Consider the following 23,034-nt stretch of genomic DNA (forward strand, 5'->3'; position numbering starts at 1 on the left):
AAGGATAATATTAAAACGGTTCAAAAATTTTGCGAATCAAAAATTATAGTTTTATAATTTAAAAATTATTTTAAAAAAATATGATATAGTTTAGAAATTAAAAATATAGTTTATTTTTTATTATAAAATTAATATTTATCATGCAAAAATCTAATTAATATTAAAATTTGGATTGCGAACCTAATTAATATTTGAACCGATCCGCTCCAAATCCAACATAACTCAACCTGCGTGTATCAAGGCATAACTTCAGATGTCAATAGTTTGTTCAGAAAAACTAAAGCAAGTCAGCCAGCCGTTCAAATAGAACTTTTATCAGCTTCTATCGGTCATATAATACTATACTCACTGAACTCTAAAGAAAATTTTCTATAAATTAGTTTTCCAAAATAATAAAAAAGTACATCTCTTCCATCTCATTTCGAATTACCATTTTCATCCCAAAAGTCGTTAAATCCGATCGTTATTAAAAAACTACATAGAACACTCCCTCTGCTTGTGCCACGTGGGCGATCAAGCTGTCGGCAGCGTGTAGCTTAATTCTATCGGCCGGCCCTCTTCCACCATGCGGCTGGCGCGGAACCGTCTAACTCGGCTGCCACTGCTTGGCGAGTCATTTGACGCCGTCCTCCATCAGAAACGTTCCCATCGTGACCTTATCCTTAAATCTAGTACAGTTTCCATCACGTGATTGAGTGGGCCTCTTTGGTGGTTAGTTTTATCTAATCCCAAACACACCGAGTTGGTCCACTGTTGGACCTCAGAACTCGGTAGTAGTTATCAGGTTATATGACCGTCAGATCACAACTCCAACGGTGATAAGGACGCAATAGGATTCCCAAAAACCAGAAACAAGTGGCTGCCCAAAACGCCACGCTACAGTTTCCACACAGCAGAGCAGTCCCCAACATACGACCACCGTCCTGTTTGATCCTTGTTCAAATATGATCTCTCAGCCGTCCGATTCTATCAAAAACTCAGGGGTCCGCTACAGGGCGGTACATGACGTGCAGCGCAGCGCAACGCTCCACTCGTGAGCCGCTGACACGAGGTTCAGATCGGAAAGCATGGTTACGTTTCGCAATCTGGTTCGCTACCACTGCGGTGATTCGTGTACGGGATAGCGTGTCGGATTCTCCGAGGTGTGTGAAAGGCGTGGTTTCGTGCCTGCATGACGTTCGCGGGCCATGCAGATTCGATGCATTTTATTAATTTATTTATAAATTTATTTTTGATTAATTAATTAATTAATTACCGATGAAAACAGAGATAAAAGAAGAAACCGAAGAGTGAGGGGGAAGTGAAGTGAGGAGGAGAAAGACGATCAAACAGTTCAACGAGTTTATCTTCTGAACGTCCGTATTGTATAAATTATGCGGGAATTAGATCTGCCGTGAGTCCAGTCTGTCGGCGGGGGAGAATGGGATCGCTCCGATAATATTATACGGACGGGGAAGGCGTGTCTTAGCGCATAGGCTTTTTATGAGAGTACTTTAAGCATGTTGTTGTTGGTTCCGTTCGTTGAATGAAAACGACAGGTAGTACAGCGTGTCGGTTAGATAGAGTGAAACGAACGAGATGGGTTCTGGTCACCTCCGGTTTTTACAATTCTCTCGATAAGCACACCGCTCCTTGGATGGCGCATGCGGAGCTCAAGCGTTTTCCCAGTCAACTCGGACGGTAGTTTTGAAAACAAAATAATATCGGTTTTGGTTTTTATGATGATTTTATTTGGAACTGGAGGAGGACGTTAGTCCATGTCGTTTAGTAGGTAATACCGTTTACGTCAGTAAGGACCGAGGTCACAAAATGGAATCAAGAGGGAGTGCAGGAAATACCAACTCACGCTCACAGTATTTAACGCGTCATGGTGCGATCGGAGAAACGAGGGTGAGAAGGGCAACAGGTGAGGGGACCGCGATCTGTGGGAGCCGGGGGTGGAGAAAAAAAGGCGAAAAGCGTGAGAAGCGACGACGCCAAGGCAAAGGCGAAAACACCGTCGCATGCCCATTTCTCTTCTCCTCCGGTATTCCTTAAAAAAGCCCCTTTTTATTGCTTTCACTCGCTTCGATTCCTTCTCCCGTCACAAACCCCACCTCAAGCCCCAACACACTCTCTCTCATGATTAGAAGAAGAAATCACAGCATCCCCTCTTCTCCCTCTCTCCGTCCTCAAGACCTCTTCTAGGGTTTGGGTCCGGCCGTCCCACGGTCTTCGTCGTTTTGTCTCGTGTCGTCTTGTCTCCATGTCGTCGTCTTCGTCGGCGCCGGCGCCGGCGCCCAAGATCTGCTTCAACTCCCACTGCAAGGAGCCGAAATCGGAGGGCCCTCGGAGGAAAGGGTGGCGGCTCCGCTCCGGCGAGTTCGCCGACCTCTGTGATCGCTGCTTGTATGCTCTCCTCCCTCCCTCTCTCTTCCCACGTGCGAATCGTTCTATGAGTTCACGTCTGCGTTCGATCTTGGCGGGCTTTTTTTATTTGTTTTTTGTTGCGTTTCTTGATGGGTTCTGCTGTAACGGTCCACTGGAAGGTGCTGTGGGTTTCGTAAAAATTCGTTCTTGAATTCGTTTTCAGTCGGTTCTGAGTTTTATTGAGGATTTGTGGATTATTTTTGACGTGATTAATGCTTGAGTTGGAGTTCTGTTTTTACGAATAGGCTTCGATCGTTAGCTGATTTAACTCTCTGCGTGAAGTCAATTGCTTTTCCTCGTGTCCTTCTTTGTTTTCTCTTGCATGTTTTTGGATCTGACCAATTTTGAAGAGAGTGAGTTTTAAAGGATTTGTATGATTCAAAAGTTTGAAACTTTTATTCTCCGATTGCCACGTGGAACGTGGAAATTCGGTAGAGAATCACGTATGATAAGACGAGGACGTGAATTGGTTCATATTCTTGTTCTGCCGTTTTTCTTGATCAATGATTCCTTTGCAACATTATCTCGTGTCTATGTCTGCCTTTAGTTCCGCGTATGATCAAGGAAGTTTCTGTGAAACCTTTCACTCGGATGCTGCTGGTTGGAGGAGTTGCGAGACCTGTGGAAAGGTTAGAGGAGAAATCTCACGTAACTCTTTTAATAAACTAACGTGTCCCTAACAATCTAGCACGTGGATGCATGGAATTGCTTGTGTAGTGAATATGAAATGAATAATGTAGCTATTTTAGCGATCTGTGTACTGATTGGGATGCTGTGTTGCAGAGACTGCATTGCGGATGCATAGTATCAGTCTCTGCTTTTGTGCTTCTTGATGCTGGAGGAATTGAGTGCTTTGCGTGCGCCAGAAAATCTGTTGTAATGGTAAGCAATGAACCCGATGTCCTTCAAATTGTTGTGGGATGTTTGAGCCTCCTGTCATCTTATTTTTACGAGCCAAGGGCATACCATTACTGTTATTCTTTGATGCTCTGATGATTACAAGGATTGTTTATACTGCATTCTAGCATGTTCTCATGACAATAAGACTAGTTAAAACTAATGAATCTATCCCTCAAAAAATTGTTAGGTTTGCATTTACTGCTGCTGAAAGGTTACTTTGCTGCTTTTCACATATGAGTGTCAAAACAAACAGTAGGCATTCCCTTGTCAATTCGGAGCTTGCCATATGACTCCATATTTTATTTTGTTTTCTGTTGAAAATCAAGACAACTCGCTTCAGATGACCTTTGTTCAGGCCTTCAGACTCCCCCCCAAACCCCACCCGCCCCCACACCTACCCAAAAAAAGCAACAAAATAAGAAAGTTCGAGTCTTCAACCATTCAACCCATTCTATGGCATAAGGAACATCAATCACTTATCTGCGTTTATAGGATTCAAGTTTGAGTCCCTTTCCTGATAGGATTTTGTGTGCATAGTGTGTGCCTGTGTGTGTCACAGAGGGAGAGAGAGAATTACAGATGATGTAAATATAGAGGCCTGTGTAACAACTGGTAAGCGAACTAGACCCTATGTCTAGATGTTCTGGAGCATGGTGCTCTCTATGATCTTCTTACAATGCAGATTGTTGGCATGGATAAGGAATCCCACTCAGGAGCACAAAACTTGTGGTAATAAGTGTCAGTATCAAAGGAAAGACTGATGGGCAAAACTTTTTGGATGATGGCAATCATGAAGAGATGCTGCTTAAAAGGGGAAGCTGCTGAGTTAGGATTGTAAGCAGACAATCATATCTGTTTTTGGGCTTTTGTCATAGTTCTTTAAGAATCAATATTGCATTTAAATGTAAATATTTGTGGCTTCTAAAGTCAAGAGTTTTGACTTTGCTGTTGGATTGATGTGACCTTGTTTGTGGAAATGGTCCCAAACGCACGTTAAGTTCACTTTAATAAAATTTTGTCACTTTACCTGTTACAACTTCTTTAAGAAATTTTAATTACTTACATGATGTCCAAAATTTTTTTGCATCAAATCTCCTATCAAGATTTTATGCATGGTTCCACTGACTCAATCTTAATTTCTCCTATTCTGCTATACTGCAAATTGTCATTTATATTCTACATTGTACTCTTCTCTCATCAATTTGATTTGCAGTGAAATTATGTTAATGGCATCTGTCAAATGTTCCTCCATTCAATTTTAGTATATCTTGATGCCACTAATATTTGTTTTGTTGGATGCTCCTGAAGCCTCAGGCACCAAATCAGATGTGGCCATCTCCTTTGGTCAAGCCCCCACAAATATCTGAGAGGAAAGATTTTGCTATTAAAAGCTGGAAACAAATGACTGGTCCATTTCCTGGACAGTGGCGTCAAGCATCCCATATTTGGAATGCTTCTAGCCTCCAGTCTGATTTGCATCAACGGTTATCATATGAATTCGACAGACCTACTAACACTGAAAGAATGATTTCTGGAGGACGCAATTCTATTACAGCACAAGAGAAGAAATTTGAAGATCTGCCTGAGAAATTAGGCTCTAGCAGCCTTAATCATGTTGCACGAGATAGATATGCTAATGGAAACACTTGTCTGGATCCAGTTTCTGCATTTAATATATATCAAAGAGAAGAAGGAAGTGCTGATGGCCTCCAGGATCGTGGCCACCTTGTTGGGGAAAATGATCCTCTGTCTACAAGAAAAGCAGGGATTTCTGACCCTTGTTCAACCAGTGCTGCAGTTAATCTCGAAAATAATCCGAATTCAAGTGTAAATTCACTCCCGTCATCCATTTTAAAGGAGGATCCATCATCTCTGTTGATTGGCTTGGCTGCGCAATTTCCATCATCAAATGGTGCAAAGGATCCATCCAGGGTTTCAACGACTCATCCACAAAGACAAGCAGGTCCACCTTTATCGAAACAATTTTGCCCTCACAATGGGATCGACGGTGAACTACAAGCTCAAATGCGCAATGGAAGGCCTCGAGTTGATCCCCGAGCACGAACACAGTTACTTCCTCGTTATTGGCCTAGGATAACAGATCAAGAGCTGCAACAAATATCTGGAGAGTATCCATTCCCCCATCATCATTTTATTGCATGTTTGATTTGGCTTTTGTTTAGAGATTGTCTTAAACATTTCCACCTTGATACTTTTGCCACCCTTCTATTAAGGAAACTTTCCTTAACCTTAATTTAAGTTCAAACTCTGTCATCACGCCATTGTTCGAAAAGATGTTAAGTGCTAGTGATGCTGGAAGGATTGGACGTCTAGTGCTGCCAAAAAAATGTGCTGAGGTGAGTCCTTAAGTAGTTTTTGTTCAAAATCAAAAATCCACAAACTATCATCATTCTGCTTTTGCCTTCAAGGTTAGGAAGCAAGATTGCTCAAATGGGTGTTCTTGTTCTTCATTGTGATTCCACTTTTATTTGCATCACTAACGATAACATTGCTAAACCTTCTATATATCAGATTTGATTGAGCTATATGATGCAGTCACTGTTAATATGTTATCTGCATGACTTACTTCTCCTTCTGCAACCTGGCTGTTCTTTTCAAGTAAAAACCCTTCAAATTTACAGAAATCGGAAACATTGCTTGCTTTCCATGTTATTGGTTAATAATTGATGTACTGCTGCTGTTTTATGATTTCATTGTGATATGAAAACAAATTCTAAACCATTTACGCTATTAGCCTTTTGTGGGCACTTTTAATTAACCGTCACCATCCGTCATTGTCCTTTTCAAGAATTGCTATCCATAGCTTTGTCCTACAAATTTTTGAACACCATCATCGTTGCTTCTCATGCAAGGTCTTGTTTCCCATGGCTTAATATGTTCTAGATATCTTTACTCTGTCTTTACTTTAGTTTTCTTTAGTTATCCCTTCTTTGTTGGGGATCCTCTCCTAACTATTTAAGTCTGATGTTAGCTGTGGTTTGAATTTCACTGGTAGGTATTTCAACAAAGCTACAATTCTTAGTTTTTTATTTACTTTGTGTCTTCGAAGTGGCTTATTGACAATGGCTTGTGAAGTTGGATGCTACTGCATTGCAATTTAGAGTTAACTAACATGCTAATACAACCTTTAACTGAACCATTGAACCCCTATCAAATTTCACCACTTCACATATATAAACCACTCATCTTTTGCAATTTTTTGTTTGTTGTTTTTTTTTTAAATTTATTTGCATGACATTATGATGCACTGTACTTTGATTGAAAAGTAACAAACCTGCAGTAGCGTGCCAATTCCCCTTCTTGTGACTGTGGCAAACCCTTTTGCTTCATTCATTCATTTATTCTTAAATAATATCTATGATTTTGATTGTTCAGGGATTGAATTTTCTCTTGAATACTTCTCCAAATATTTCATTTTTCAGGGACCTGATATTAAAGTGCATAAGAAGTCATATTGAATGTTAATAAGTTGAGATCATCTCATTTTAATAATTTGCACTCTAAACTAAAAAGAACTCTTTCCATATCATTTTGTTGGAAGATGAGTGATTATCTCATAGAATCAAGCCAAAAAAAAATAGAATCAAGATAGAATCAAGTCAAGATCTCGACAATCAAAGGTCAACTATGATCTCAGCAAATAAGAAAATCTATCAAAAAAAATTATCACAACTAGCAGTACTATCTTTGAATATTTTTCCTATGATTCCTCTCCTTTTATTGTATAGTTGTTTATTTTTTTTGTATAGCCACACTTATCACTTTTATATAGTCATACTTACTTTTTTTGTGGCTCATTGTATTTAAATTTTGACCCATACATTGAAAGAAATACAACTTCTGTAATTAAAATTACTTCTTCCATTTTTTCTTTTTCTCAACATGGTATCAGATCTGTGCTCCACCATAGCTGCCGACAAGCCCTAAAAGAGGCTCACTTACTACTGGCCAGCCGCTATCCAGCCTCTATTGATTCTTGTTCTGCGACTGATCATCTCCGATCTGTTTTGCTGTTGTAATCCGATCTTGATTCAGCAACATTTTTTGATCTAAGATGGTGAAGACAGCGATGACGGGATCAATCAGAGACAAAAAAGACTCTACATCCGGAGCCACAATAGAGAGAAGTAATACTATCATCGGCACACCTCTAGAGGCAGATTATTCTACTGGATCTACTCTTCTACTTGCCATTCATACAAAACTGAATGGTACAAATTACTTGGAGTGGTTGTAATCGGTCAAGTTGGCCGTGAACGGTCAGGCCAAGTTTGGATATCTAACGGGTAGTGTCAAAGAGCCCGCTGAAACTGATCCCAACTTTCAGACTTGGACAGCGGAGAATGCAGCGATTGTGGCATGGCTCTTCAATTCCATGGAGCCGACTATTACAAAGACCTATCTATTTTTCTCAATAGCGAAAAAAATTTGGAATGCTGTTAAGGAGACATTCTGATCGAAAAAATTATTCCCAAATCTTCTAGTTGATGTTCAAGCTATGGCGATCGACACGGAGAGATCGAGATGTTACGACCTAGTACAATGAGATAATAACACTGGCAGGAGTTGGATCTATATCGCACAGTTAAGTTAAAGGATCTCGAGAAATGTGCAAGGCACAAAAAGGGTGAAAATGCTGATAGGGTGTATATGTTCTTGGCTGGTGTGAACCAGAAATTCGATGAGGCAAAGGAGAGAATCTTGAGTCGAAAGCCACTACCCTCTATTAGGAAAGTGTTCTCTAAGATTCGATTAGAAGAGAGTCAGAGAAAGATTATGCTTCATTCATCCTCGTCTCGTGTTACTCTTGGAGCTGAAAGTTTAGCCCTTGCAATCCGAAAATCGGAGGTAGAAGGAGAAAAGAAAAAGCGACCATGGTATGACCGTTGCAGGAAGCCAGGGCATACTCGGGAAACCTGCTGGCACCTTCACGATAAGCCTCCTAACCAGAAGAAGAAGCTCAATGAGAAAGCTCTTCAAACCATCACTGATAATACTCGAGAGAAATCGATCGAATCTGACTCGACCAACTTCACGAAAGAACAATTGGAGTAACTGTATTGGTTGTTTAAATCTTCACAATTCTCCATCACTCCTTGTTCTCTAGCCCACCAAGATAACTCAATTGTGTCATTCAATATCTCCCTTGATTTTCAGAATCTTTGGATTATTGACTCTGAGACAACAGATCATATGACTAATTGCTCTTGGTTGTTTTCATGTTATAGTCCCTGTGCGGGCAATCAAAAAATCAAGATTGCTGATGGATCTTTTTCGGCAATTGTCGAAAAAGGTTCGGTCATGGTCTCACCCACACTGACCTTCCATAATGTCCTTCATGTTCCCAAATTATCCTGTAATTTATTGTCCATCAGTAAACTTACCTATGATTTGAATTATCTTGCTAATTTTCATCATGCTCACTGTGAATTTTAGGATCTGGTAACGGAGAAGACGATTGGTATTGCTAGAGAAATAGAAAGATTTTATTTTTTTGAAGATGGATCATGATTTGGTAGACTTGCTCAGGGTACCTGTTTAGAATCTGTTTCTTTTTCTACTGATCATGAAATAATGTTGTGGCACTATAGATTAGGCCACCCGAGTTTTCACTATTTAAAATATTTGTACCCAAATTTATTTTTGAATAAAGATCCATCTTCATTTAAATATAAAATTTGTACTTTGACAAAATTACATAGGACTGTTTTTCTCTCGCAACCATATAGGCCAATACAACCTTTTTCATTAGTTCATAGTGATGTGTGGGGACCCTTAAGGATTCCTACAGTTTCAAAAAAAAAATAGTTTGTGTCTTTTATTGATGACTATACTAGAATTAGTTGGATGTACCTATTAAAAAAAAAAACTGAAGTTGCTAAAATTTTTAAAAATTTTTACTCTATGATTCATACCCAATTTAATAAAAAAATTCAGATTTTTCGGATTGACAATGGCAGAAAATTTTTTAATTCAACTTTAGGATAATTTTTTTTGGAAAAGGGTATTGTTCACTAAAGTTCTTGCACTAATATCCCACAACAAAATGGGATTGCGGAAGAAAAAATAGACATATTTTGAAAATTGCTAGAGCTCTTCTTTTTGCAACTAATGTTCGTAACTATTTTTGGGGTGAAGCAATTCTTATAGCCACGCATCTCATTAATCACGTGCCCTCAAAAATTTTGAATTTTAAAACTCTCTTGCATGTTTTCACAAAAATATTTTCTAACTCTCGAATACCCTCTGGTCTGTCTATTCGATTGTTTGATTGCACGGTTTATATCCATAATCATGACCAAAATCGTCGAAAACTGGACCCGAGGGCCATTAAGTGTGTATTTGTGGGATATGCACCCACCCAAAAAAGGTATATGTGCTATGATTCCATTTCAAAATATTTTTCTATAACAATAGATGTCCCTTTTTTTGAACAAACTCTATATTTCAACTCTCATCTTCAGGGGGATAAAGAGAAAGAAAATGTGAGAAATTCTAGCATATTTGAAAATAAATTCATTTTTTCTTTGTTCCCCATCATGTGGATGTCCCTACACTTGCATTCAAGAATGAAATTGTTGCTGAAAATAAAAATCTAAATTAGTAAAATGATGTTGAAAGTGAAAATTCTGCAACAAATATTGATAAAAATTCTTCAAATATTTTAAATAATGAAGAATTTGAAGGTTCGCCTGTGGTCCCACCACATATTCATGATCAGAATGAAAAGAAGTAAACATAGACAGGTGCTTTGAAAAAGTCTACTCTAGAAAGGATGTTCTTCAAGAAAAGATGTCCGAAGCTTCTCTTTATAGTCATGAGTCTGAACCGGAGCTGGACCAAGATTCTTTAGGTAATTCTAATTCTAATTCTGATTTCAATTTCAATTCTCCAATTGTACCCAATGAATTAAATCTTTCTATTGCTGTTCGTAAGGGTATTAGAATATGTACCAAATACCCAATGTCCAAATATGTGTCCTATACTAATCTATTATCATTTTTTCAGCTTTTTTCTTTTACCTTTCTCTTGTGGAGATTCCAATAACTGTGCAGGATGCTCTACGAGTTTCAGAGTGGAGGGAAGCCGTGTTAGAAGAGATGCCGGCACTTGAGAAGAACAGGACTGGGGAAGTAGTGGATCTTCCTAAAGAGAAGAAGACAGTGGGTTGTAAGTGGGTGTTCACTATTAAATACAAATCTGATGGCTCTCTTGAAAGATACAAGGTGAGATTAGTGGCAAAGGGGTTTATACAAACCTATGGTATTGACTACATGGAGATCCTTGCACCTGTGGCCAAACTTAACACTGTTAGGGTGTTATTCTCATTAGCTGTTAATCTCGATTGGCCGTTATGGCAGTTGGACATTAAAAATGCATTCTTGAATAGGGATTTGGAAGAGAAAGTTTATATGACTGCACCTCCTAGCTTTGCTACAAAGTTTGGATTCTGAGTTTGTAGACTCAAAAAGTCTTTATATGGCCTTAAACAATTTCCAAGGGCCTGGTTCAACAAATTCACTAGATCGATGAAGAATCAAGGATATTGCCAAGCACAATCAGACCATACTATGTTCTATAAGCATGGAGAGCAAGAAGATTACTGTTCTCATTGTGTATATGGATGATATCATCCTAATCGGTAATGATGTTGCTGAGATAGAACGATGAAGAGTAGCTTGGTTAAGGAGTTTGAAATCAAAGACTTGGCATCGGTCAAATATTTCTTGGAATGGAAGTTGCTTGCTCTCAGAAAGGGTTGTGAATCAAAGGAAATACATTCTTGATCTCCTTAAAGAAATTGGAATGAGTGGGTGTAGACCTGCAGATACTCCCATTGACTCTAATGTCAAATTGGGGGACAGTGAAAAAGATGAGATGGTTGACAAATCCAGATATTAGAGACTAGTGGTGAAGCTAATTTACTTATCTCACACAAGATCTGATATTGCATTTGCTGTGAGTAGAGTAAGTTAGTTTATGCATTCTCCTCGGAAAGTACATCTTGATGCGATTTATAGGATCTTGCGGTACTTGAAGAGTTCTCCTGAGAAGGGTTTGTTTTTTCAAAAACATTCTCAGAGGAATATAGAAGCTTTTACGGATGCTGATTGGGCAGGTTCTTCCACCGATCGAAAATCCATCACTGGCTACTGTACTTATATTTGGGGGAATCTAGTTACTTGGAGAAGCAAGAAGTAGAATGTTGTATCTAGGAACAGTGCTGAAGCCGAATATAGAGCCATGGCAAATGGTGTTTATGAGTTACTTTGGCTGCAGCGAATTCTAGGTGAATTACATCTTGTAAATTTGCCTATGAAATTGTACTGTGATAATAAGGCTGCAATCAATATTGCCCATAATTTAATTCAGTATGACCGCACCAATCATGTGGAGGTTGACCAACACTTTATCAAGGAGAAGCTCGAAGCTGGAGTTATTTGCATGCCATTTGTTCCCACTTCGCAACAAAAATGGTTGACTTACTAAAGGACTGTCCTCTCATCTTTTCAATTTTCTCATGGGCAAGTTGGGCTTGACATCTAAGCGCCAACTTGAGGGTGAGTGTTGAAAGATGAGTGATTATCTCATAGAATCAAGCCAAAGAAGGATAGAATCAAGATAGAATTAAGCCAAGAACTCGACAATCAAAGGCCAACTATGATCTCAGCAAATAAAAATATCTATCAAAGAAATTTATCAGAATCAGCAGTACTATCTTGGAATATTTTTCTTATGATTTCTCTTCTTTTTGTATAATTGTTTATTTTTTTTGTATAGCCATACTTATCATTTTTGTATAGTCATACTTACCTTTTATTTTTTTTTGGCTCATTGTATTTAAATTTGGACCCATACGTTGGACGAAATATAACTTCTGTAATTGAAATTATTTCTTCCATTTTTTTTTTCTCAACACAATTAATTATTTAAGTAGGCAAATATGTACTATAATCATCTTGTTGAATAATGTCACAATGCTTTAATATATGTGATTGGCTATTATGAGCAGGCATACTTCCCTGCAATTTCTCAGCCTGAAGGACTCCCTTTAAAAGTTCAGGATGCCAGTGGCAAAGAGTGGGTATTTCAGTTTCGCTTCTGGCCAAACAATAACAGTAGGATGTATGTCTTGGAGGGGGTTACACCATGTATACAGTCAATGCAATTACAAGCAGGCGACACAGGTATTTATCCAATATCCATTCCAGAACTCTCTCTCTCTCTCTCGCATGCGCAGGCACATTTTCTTGTTCCCAGTCCCTTTGCACTTGAAAACTTTAAATGAGTTCCTCAATTCCCATGCTTCAGTTTAGATGCACTGTTATTGTCATGTGGGGTCAGGCATGAGCTTTATCTTCCAATTTTAGACAATTAAATCTATAAAAATTTTCAGACTTGCATATTCAGATCATCCTGTAGACATGTTCTTTCTTGTATCTTAAATGCTCATTTTTATGGAAGTTTTATAATTTGGTTACATTTTATACCATAGTAGAAATACAACACATGATTAAGGTGGGCTTCATAATAGCCTTCTAGAATTTTGTTTCATACTGTTTTACCTTTTACAGTTTTTGATAACTTACACATGCTGTGAGTTATATAGCAGGATGAAATCTGATTTTTGTGCTTATCTTTCTCTATGCCCTTTTCCATTTACACGGATGACAGTTTGGTATGTATATATAAATATTTCCCAGCTAATGGCTTAATACTTGTTGGTTACAGTTTTTGATATTGTTTAACCTTTTTGAATTTGTTTACTAGCTTACACAAATTTGGGATGTACAAGTAGTGACCGTTACAAATGCCTAAGCAAGTGGATAATTCTGTTCAAACTAAGAATTTGTATTCTCTGCAGTGACATTTAGTCGGATAGATCCAGAGGGGAAGTTGGTCATGGGATTCCGAAAGGCTTCTAGTGTCTCTGCTGAACAGGTTCGTGATTAAAAATTTTCAAAGCTTTTCAAAACAAATTAGTATGTAAATTAAGCGGCTCCTGTCGTCCTCTTATGCTAGCTCTAAAAGCTTTATGCATTGTGCAAACAATCATACGATCCTGGTAGTCCTTTTTAATATGTGGTACATTCTTGTGGGGATTATTCTGGATCTTCTCTGTTCATGCATTAATGCATGGATAAGGTAGAAATCTGGAGCAATGCATTCAAAATATACTTCCAGAATTGTATCCTCATGTTTTAAATTATCAAGGTGCACTGTATGTTAATGACTCTTATTAGGGAATGGAGATATTGGAGTTGTTCCTTTTTTGTTAATATGTGCTCTGTAATCTCTGGCTTTCTTTTAAAGCCAATGTATGCTTACCTAATTTTGAGAAATTTTAGCTGGAACTACTTGGTTTTAAAGGACTACCCTTGTCAAAGGTAGTACTTCTTCTTAGATAAAAGTCAATATATTTATTCTATAAAGATTTTTTTTTTTTTTTTGCTTCGTGACAGTATTTTTTTTTCAATTTCATTACTTTTACTAATAAAGAAAATATAGCCTCTTTTTTCGCAACTGCTGACATTGGTGAGGAGCATATGGAAAGAGCTAAAGTTTATCTTTTTGCTTGTCGGAATTTTTATTTTTCTTGCTTCATATTTGTTGCAGGATACTCAGACAGGTAAAGCCGGCAATGGTTTCTCCACTTCTACTGATGGTCATAACAAAAATTCCGCTACGGATTTGAATGCAAATCTCCCTCTTCGACCTCTAAAAGGAAACACAGAGTCAAGGAACTCAATCAACACAGCAGATCAAGCAACCTGGTCTAAATTTGACAGATCAGGATTCATCCAAAAAGATGGGCCTACTGCCAGATCTTCACAGGGCCCTACTAAAAGGAAAGGTAGCAACCTTGGTTCAAAGAGTAAACGTCTTCGTATGGAAAATGAGGACTCCATGGAGTTGAAGGTAACATGGGAGGAGGCTCAAGAACTGCTCCGGCCACCTCCTAATCATGTTCCAACTATTGTTGTCATTGAAGGCATTGAAATTGAGGAATATGAGGTATGCCAGTTCAGAATTCTCATTCCAATTTTTTTGCTAGTATCCTGTAGATGTGCATAAGCCTTCTATCTACTGCAACATATTCTTTTCATTTGTCTATTTTTTTCCTACTTGTGGGAGGTTGACAGATGGGTCTATGTGGTGGGTGTCTGGGCCTTTTTATTCTTATCTATTTACTCCTTCATTTTGAATCAGGGGCATCAATTGCCTTGTAACTTTCATTTGTCTATTGGCCATTGATCATCTCTTGTCCATCTCTTTTTTGGCCTGCTTGTGTCTTTGCTTTTTCCAACATACATTACTATTCTCACAAGAAAACATCTCTGACTTGGTAATTATTGCTAAACTAACTTTTGTTCTTTATTTCTTTGCCTGTAATTTCTCATGCAAAAGTTATGCTGAATGGCAATACTGATGCTTGAGTGTGTTGTAAATTTGTGTTCGTGTTATCATTTATTTTATGGAGGATTAATTTTTTGAACTCACCTGAAGGGAATTATACAGTGTGCTTTTGGCTTATGCAATCCTCACTACAGAAAATATAACAAGGTTCTATATAACACTAAAGTCATTGAAATATTCTCTTCAGGTACTTGTTATGTTGTAATTAATTTCCAGTAAATGATTTCTGGCATATGATCCAATCTGGTATTTATGAATCAAGAGTTTGTGGGTGCTTAGTGTTGGATAGGATGGAAGTAGATCGAAAGGGGTGGAACGAGGTGGTTATGAGTAATGTGCTTAGGTCCTTAGTATCATCTGGAGGCGCATATGGACAAGGTCAGGCTAAATAAATTGACTTCAATTCTAGGATTTGAGCTGAATAGTCAGCACATTTGCTAAACAGGTTTCAGCTGAATGAGTATAATTTTAAGAGATGTTTGAAATGGATTTGAAATTTGTAGCTGAAAATGTGATCTTTTTTAGTTTCTTTGTTGAGTCTATTTATGATGTCTCATGTCATATTTGATTTTTCCAGACCTATACTAGACTTTATCAAAAACTTAGCTATATTTTTAAGACCTGAACCAGAACCATAGGTCCAGATTTTAGGTCTAAGATGGTGCCACATTAAGTCTGATCTGACAACCCAAAAGCTTCACATAGATGTTTCCAAAAGTTGAGTTATTGAAGTCGTTTTCTCCGAGGTCTTCATTGGATTTTGAGCTTGGAAATTCAAGTACAACCAGAGCTAAAAATCTATTGCCAAGCAAAACCAAGTGGACTTATGATGAACTTTTAGAATTGATGCACCATCTTTTTGTTGGTTTATCTTCTTGTTTTTTCTCCTAATGTCATCGTATTAGAAAAAAATCAGGGATGAGAGTATTAGTTTCTGCATGAATTGAAAATAATGCTTGATGACGCTATTTATGATTTGAAACTTCCACTAGAAGCCCGCACTTGGTCCCTGTATCACTTATTGTTTTGGTTGTTCCCTTCTATCAACCACAAACTGTTGATTTTTATAATTCTATAAGATAGACTTTAATTCATTGATGCGGCTCATACAGTTTCCAAAATTTTAGTTTTTCTTTATTATTATTATTATTATATATTTCAAATTTTGGTTTTTTATTTTTTATTTTAATTATTATACATTTACTTTCATATAGTGCTTATGCCTCTTAGGGACCTCAGAATTCCAATTACTGGATCTCAGGCATGAAGGGCCCTCCCTTTTCTTTACTTAAAAAGTCAAGTGGGTAGGAAATATAGAATGCCAAATGCTCATGCACCATCGCAGCTAAGGAAAAAACTTTCTTTATATTCTCAAATTCTATGTAGAAGAGGTTAAGGATGATTATTCCCAAAAGCCAAACTGATGTTGTCACCTTACTGTCCACATGGCTAGTGATCATCTGCCTGTTTATATTATATCATGCACCATTCTATTATTCTGGAAACTTTAGGTTACCATTGAATGCCTTTCATGATATTGGTGAGGCTTAAAAAGGTATGCAAGATACCTTTGCCTGCACCTTTCTGACACTGCTATGTCTGCCATTCACCTTTTCTTCCTGTGATTTTGTCATGATTGTTATCCTTTCCTTTGCGGGCTCCACACTAGCTCTTGAATTCCTGCCAGCAGTGTAATGGTTATCCAGCTTTACCTGCATCGCCATGAAAGGTCTCATTGATGGGTATATCCTTTTCCGAGCCTTAAGCATTACTTTCAGCATTAAATCTCAGAACAAGGAACCTACCCATGCATATTAGTGATTGGTGGTGAAGAGTCATGCATGGTATATCATTGAGGATGCATCTGAAAACTGAATAGACATTTGTTTTGAATCACTGTAGTCTCGTATGTTATATTGTAGGTTAATATGTAAGGATGGTCTGACTTTGATTTGGTTGTCATTAACAGGAAGCACCAGTACTTGGAAAACGTACATACTTTACCTCAAATCAATCTGGGTAACCTTCTATCTGTTGCCTCTAAGCTTAAATTTTTTTTGGCCTCCCATGCTGACATTTATTATTTTGACTGTGAAGGCGCATTTGTAAGCTTAGAAACATTTTGAATGTGTGAATTGATGCATTCTTTAATAGCTTTAAGATGCAAGAACATGTGAACCTGATACTGTTTATTTGGATAGAAGTGCCTTCTGCTATCCTGGCTTATATAGACTTTGATATCATTGTGGATTGCTTTATTGGTGAATAGCGTTTGGGAGATGATGGTCAAACATAGAACTATTAAACCATGGGGTACATCTCAAGACATATCTTTGTAAGGTAAACAAACTAGCGAGATTCTGAAAGATACAAGACAGTGATCAATTACTGTCAAACCTCTCTTCCAAATAGTTGGTGTCTCTCACTCTTCTGGTCAAGGAACTGCTTCTCTCTTGCAGAATATCATTAATCTCAGTGACTTTTGTTGCTGGAAGGGTGGAAGGTCGTTGTACTAAAGGGGCAAGGGTTGGCACATAAGGAGCCATCCCTAGCATGCACATGATACCCTATTTATTTGTTAGGCAGACCAAGCTCAAATACAAAAAAGATGGTACCATTCTTACAGGTTAATTAGGCTGGAGCATCATACATACAGCACTGTGAACTATATATTAGAGAGGAGTACAAGTTATACAGGTTGCAGGGTGGAGATGTTTCCTCTAAACATCTTGGGCTTGTAGGAACCTTGACTAGGATCCCCATGGTAAAATAATTGATTCGTTGTTCATGAAGGTGGCATGGTCACACTTTGTTCAAGTTGTTTAGGCAATCTTATTTCTTACTGGTTTCCTTTTAGACCCATGATGAGAACATTAATTATGTCTAGATATTAGAATACTTGTGTTAGAAGTTGAATTTGTGGATTGAGGAGGTTTTTGACCTAGTGAAATAGGGATTTTGTAGGGCAGAGGCAGAGGAGGATGTAAAGGCAAGGAAATTAGCAAGAAGAATGTAGCTTTGGTAACAAAATTACTTTGGAGCTGTGCCTGCTTTTCATTTCTGGCTGACATCTCTAGGTCAGGGCTAGATAAAAGGGCTGACTAGTAAATCTTTCAAGTTTTCTTTTTCAAGAAGTGGGTAATAGAGAGTGGGGTGTTTTGTGGTGGTCATTTGGCTCAGGATGGGGTACTTGAAAATTGTTTGGTATGGCCCATTTTCGAAAGTTCCTACTCATCTTTTGCCAGCAGTGTTGGCCTGCCTAATGAGATTATTTTTAGTTGAGGCTATGAAGCAATGTGATACCTTCAGAGGGAATGTTGACAATATCATAGTTGAGAATCTTGCTTTCTTGATGACACTTCTTTGAGGTTCCCTTCTGATTCACAAGGGTGTTTTATGTCAGGACCTAAAATTGCAATAACTAGGAGTTTCTTTTTCTTTTCTTTTCTTTTCTTTTTTGGTGCACCTTTTTTCTACTCTCGCCTCTATGAATAACATTTTTTGTAAGCTAAAGGTGATTTGATGAAATAAGCTAATGTGATTTCTATAATTCCATGAATGTCAGCTGGTCCTTGATTTCCCAAAAAATATAATTGTAGCTACTGTTAAAAGTTCAATGCATGATAATTTTATGTTGGGTTGCTAAGGGCTCCATTTACCATCCCATGCTATGTTTCTGTTGTGTCATCTACAAATATGAGTAGCCACAAGTTTCTAGTAATAGTTATTTCGTAGACATGGTCAATATTTTTTCTAGGTTATTAGCTTGGGGTTTCCATCATTTGGCCTCACAGTCTAACTACCTGACATAACCTTCAATTTGTCATCCAGGAGTAAGCATCAATAGCGACTGCAGTACCTAAGCAAGCATGTGTAGACATACACCTACCAACCTGCTTCTTGTATGTTTATTCATGAATTAGAGTAATCTTCATATGTGATGTTGTGTCATAATTCCTCTCTGACCTATGCCTTACAGATGAACGTTGTTCCTTAAATTAGACCTTCCTATTTTTATCTGCATCCAGACTCATTCATAGTTCTTGGGGGAATCTATAAGGGTTGCTCCCTTGTTGCATGAGCTTAATTGCAGATGTGGTAAAGTAGCTATCCATGCCCCTAACGCCATCTATCTTTCATGCCAGGCTCCTCTCTTGTCTAAATTTTATTTGTTAGGTATGTGAAACCAGTTTTTCTCAAGGATTGACCCAGGTTGACGGCAAATTTAAAAATATGCACGATCCTTCTATGAAGCTTTTTTTTTTTTTTTTGACATTTATGCTCCATAGTTGGACCTGTTCTAAAGGGAAAAGTTCTGGATTGATGACTTCGGTAATGATGATGATATTTGATAAACCTAAGTAATGGTGATGTTCAAGGTGCATCACTGTTTCTGGACTGTTTTACAGTCATATGATCTGCTTGCATTGGGTAGCAAACTACAATAAATTTTTAGATTTAGCAAATTCCGCTATCCATGTTTTCATTCTTAGTTAGTGTGTCCTGTTTAATTAGAATTGAGAAGTAACAGAAGATGACGTGTACTTGTAAGTTTTCATAATTTCATTGGAGCTGCCTTTTACCAATCTGCCACCATATGATGCTATTATACTGATATTATTGTGCTATTCTTTTTGGTAGATGAGGGAGGAAGATATTTTACTTAGTTACTGATGACACGCAATTATTTAATGAGAAAACCACTTCTCCCGCAGAGGGATGCTCAGCACACACTAACATTGTTTTCTAATTGACATGCATGCTAGAACACGACTCTTGTTACCATTTCATGACTAGTGGGGGACAATTTCCATTCACTTACATTTCTTCTAATTAACTGCAATCATTGTGTTTTGTCACAACCAGTGATAATTATCAATGGGCTCAGTGTGAGGATTGTTCTAAGTGGCGCAAACTTCCTGTTGATGCAACTCTGCCTTTCGGATGGACCTGTTCTGATAATAAGTGGGATCCTGAAAGGTGATCTGGAATTCTTTCAACTCTCAATTAAGAGTGTTACATTGTCTTTTCCAAGGTTTACTTTGCAATTTGGTATTCTGGTTGTCTGCAACTGTTAAATGCACCCAAACTTGGATTTAGTGATTTAAACTGTCATATATCCTGTGGTTTAATACCTATTATAGGTTGTATTTGAGCAGTAACTATTATGAAGAGATTTAGGTATGTGGCTTTGGCCTCCTTTTCCATCAGGAAAAAATCATGAGGAGCTTGCTTAGTTATCTATTCAACACTAGACGATTCTTTGTTTGCTTTTCTTTGCCAATCAGTCACCAACAGGCATTGAATTGTGTTGCCCATCTTGTGCGTTTACTTTACGCTAAGTGTGATACATGGTTAGTGGTGATTCACTTGAAAAAAAAAAAAGAAGATCATAAATCATTAGCTTCTATATTTATTCTTGTCTGACCTATTTGTATTTGATAGTTATTCATGCTTGTATGTGGGTTGATTTGGAGAAGGAATTTGCTCGAAAGAATCTACCTCAAGGAGGGATAAATAACAAAATTTCACAGTGCCAATTAAGTAATTTAAATTTTTGTTATTTCTCATAGTGCAAATGCCATTTCGAAGTATTTATAAGATTTCACATAATTTACAACCAAGATTTGATCTTGACCATTGATTAACTGCAATTAAGTCTAGTAATCTACAGATGGGAATGCTCCTTTTTGCTTGATTTTATAAAAACTAATAAGCAGAAACCATGAAAAACAATTATCCTAAATTTCAGGATGCATATCTTACAAACTGAGGAAAAATCTGTCCATGCCACTATATACTTTTTTTGTTTCTGTCTTCTGTTTACTGTTGCTTAAATTCTATTCTGTCTCTCTCTGCTTTTACAGGTCTTCATGCTCGTCTGCTCAGGAGTTAAGTCTAGAACAACTAGCAAATTTGATCCCTATTAAAACTGGTATGGACAGCTCTAACATGACAAGTTTTTGATGACAATTCTCTTGTTAAGGTGTGCATTTACCATATGCTTTTTCTTCACTAAAAGGTTTGCTACAGCTAGTTCACATACGGACATGCATGGGTGTACACACAGAGATGTTTACAACGCCCAAATTATCTGAATGCTTTCATTTATTCATATCATTTCAAAGGGAAAGAGGATTTTCAATTTCTTGTAACTCAACCGACGTATTAAATGCACAAGAATAAGTGACATAATTGATGCCTTGTTTCAGTATAAGAATACCCTTGTTCCTTTCTAGTTCTTGGTAAGAAAGGTAGGATAGTTAGGTGCCTGGTCTTTTATCTCCCCTGTTTGTATTATAAGCCTGAATAGATAGATAGACAGACAGACATTTAACCGTATTCTAGTCTTTCTGAAAGATTGTCTTTTTGTATTTACACTACCTGGAAAATTTGGTCCATACTTAGCCTAAAATCTAGACTGCAACTTTGATGCTGAATATTCAAATTTAAAGTTAAAATTTTTAAACCTCCTCTTTTTTTTTTTCCCCCTTTCTTAAAGCCCCCTTTTTTTTCTTTTCCTTTTTTTAAACCTCCTTTTTTTTTTTTTTTTTTGGTCAGACATATTGTGCCCATGTAATCTGCAAGTTCAACTCGGAACCTTTCTGCTGAGAGGGGTGCCAACGAGCTGAAATAAATCTGGTTGGCATGCTATATTTTCAACTTTATCAATATAATCATTGACCTTGAATTTATTTTGGTGTTTTGCAGGTGCTTCCAAGAGATCCAAGGTTAAAGTAGAAGCTGACAACATTGAAGTTTCAGATGGGCTTGACACGCTTGCTAACCTTGCCATTCTTGGTGAGGGAGGAGCGCTACCCACTTCCTCTCAGCCTACAACGAAGCATCCACGCCACCGGCCTGGTTGCACCTGCATCGTATGCATCCAGCCACCAAGTGGCAAGGGCCCCAAGCACAAGCAGACATGCACATGCAATGTATGTCTCACCGTCAAACGCCGTTTTAGAACACTCATGCTGAGGCGTGAGAAGCGTCAGTCAGAGAGGGAAGCTGAGGCTGCTCGCAAGCAGCAGCAGCAGCAGCAGCAGCAGCTCATCCAATCACCGGAGATGTTGCCTCCCTTGGGAAATGATCCATCATCAGCTGGTCCAAGTGTCTCGAGTTCTCCTCAGAAAGCAGTGGTGAATAATGATGGGGCAGAGGAGGGATCCGAGTGTAAAAAAACATCACCTTCTCCTCTCAAGGCCCAGATTGATCTGAACATTCAGCCGGAGCGGGAGGAAGAACCATCACCGAAAGCAGATGCTGGCGGGATGATGAAGCTCCTTAGAGATGCTGCATCTTAGTCATACCGTGAAAATTGAAATAGAAAAGGCCTTGGTCAGAACAGACGACAATATGGCCAAGATCACTGCATAGTTTAAACTTGATGCTGGCCCTCACAATCTGGACCACCAGGTCTCAATTCAAGCAAATTCGTGTTGCAAACTGGGCAGTGGTGAGAATGGCGACACCCTTCAGTTTATTGTGAGTGGGCTTTGCTTCAAATCTCACCATTATTCTGCTCATCATAGTCATTGTCACTATAACTTTGTTCAAACCATCCATCTATTCTGGCCAGACAGCCATGTGTTCATAAGTTTTAGAAGTTGGTCGGGATGCTGGTCCTGAGATGCATTTTCTTTTGCATTATTTTGTTGACAGCAGAGGAATATAATGAGAAGTTATAAACCTTAGCTTGCAAGGTGATGGTAAATCCAGAAATGACCCCGGAGAAGTTTTTACTTTGTTGCAAGGAATGCCACAAGTTATTGGCATAGTTGTCAAATTGGGATTCGGCTTGTGAATCGCTCATTTGAATCGTGATTCGAATCATAAGATTCAATAATAAATTTATTTTTTATAAAATATTAAAAATTAACATACAATTAAAATTTATATAATAAAATAATTTAAAAAATATTAAAATAAAAATATAATAAAAAATTAAGAATTATTAAAAAAAATTAAAATAGAAGAAATATAGAATGAGGGATATGAATGTTATCAAATAGGTGAATACCAATTAGTGGTTTCTAAGTTTTGATTTAGCCTTAAGACTTCATGGATCACAGTTTGGATCACTTGTCTTTCTCAGTCAAAGAGAGAGAGGTTCAAGAAAACGGGGGCTTCGGAGCTTTCTCAAAAAAGGGAGAGAGAGAGAGAGAGAGTGCGATAGGCTGACGGTGAAGGAAACAGGCTGCTAAACGATCGAGATTTCAAAGCTTCCTCTTGAGAAAGAGGAACAGGGAAGAAAGACAGGGAGAGCAATGGGGGACTCATGCA

The 23,034-nt window shown here is 37.9% G+C and overlaps 1 protein-coding gene across 1 annotated transcript; it reads left to right on the plus strand.

Moving 5' to 3' along the window:
• The first annotated feature begins 1,914 nt into the window (after positions 1 to 1,914).
• Positions 1,915 to 22,453, plus strand: LOC105032350 (B3 domain-containing protein Os07g0563300). Its single transcript, XM_010906787.4, has 12 exons — positions 1,915 to 2,388; positions 2,957 to 3,038; positions 3,193 to 3,291; positions 4,618 to 5,438; positions 5,570 to 5,666; positions 12,344 to 12,518; positions 13,196 to 13,272; positions 13,948 to 14,346; positions 16,718 to 16,767; positions 19,615 to 19,728; positions 20,616 to 20,683; positions 21,460 to 22,453. The coding sequence occupies exons 1-12, from the start codon at positions 2,246 to 2,248 to the stop codon at positions 22,053 to 22,055; spliced, it is 2,721 nt and encodes a 906-aa protein (XP_010905089.1). The 5' UTR covers positions 1,915 to 2,245; the 3' UTR covers positions 22,056 to 22,453.
• Positions 22,454 to 23,034: the final 581 nt, after the last annotated feature.

This window comes from Elaeis guineensis, chromosome 2, assembly GCF_000442705.2.
Source record: "Elaeis guineensis isolate ETL-2024a chromosome 2, EG11, whole genome shotgun sequence".
NCBI classification, from domain to species: Eukaryota; Viridiplantae; Streptophyta; class Magnoliopsida; order Arecales; family Arecaceae; genus Elaeis; species Elaeis guineensis.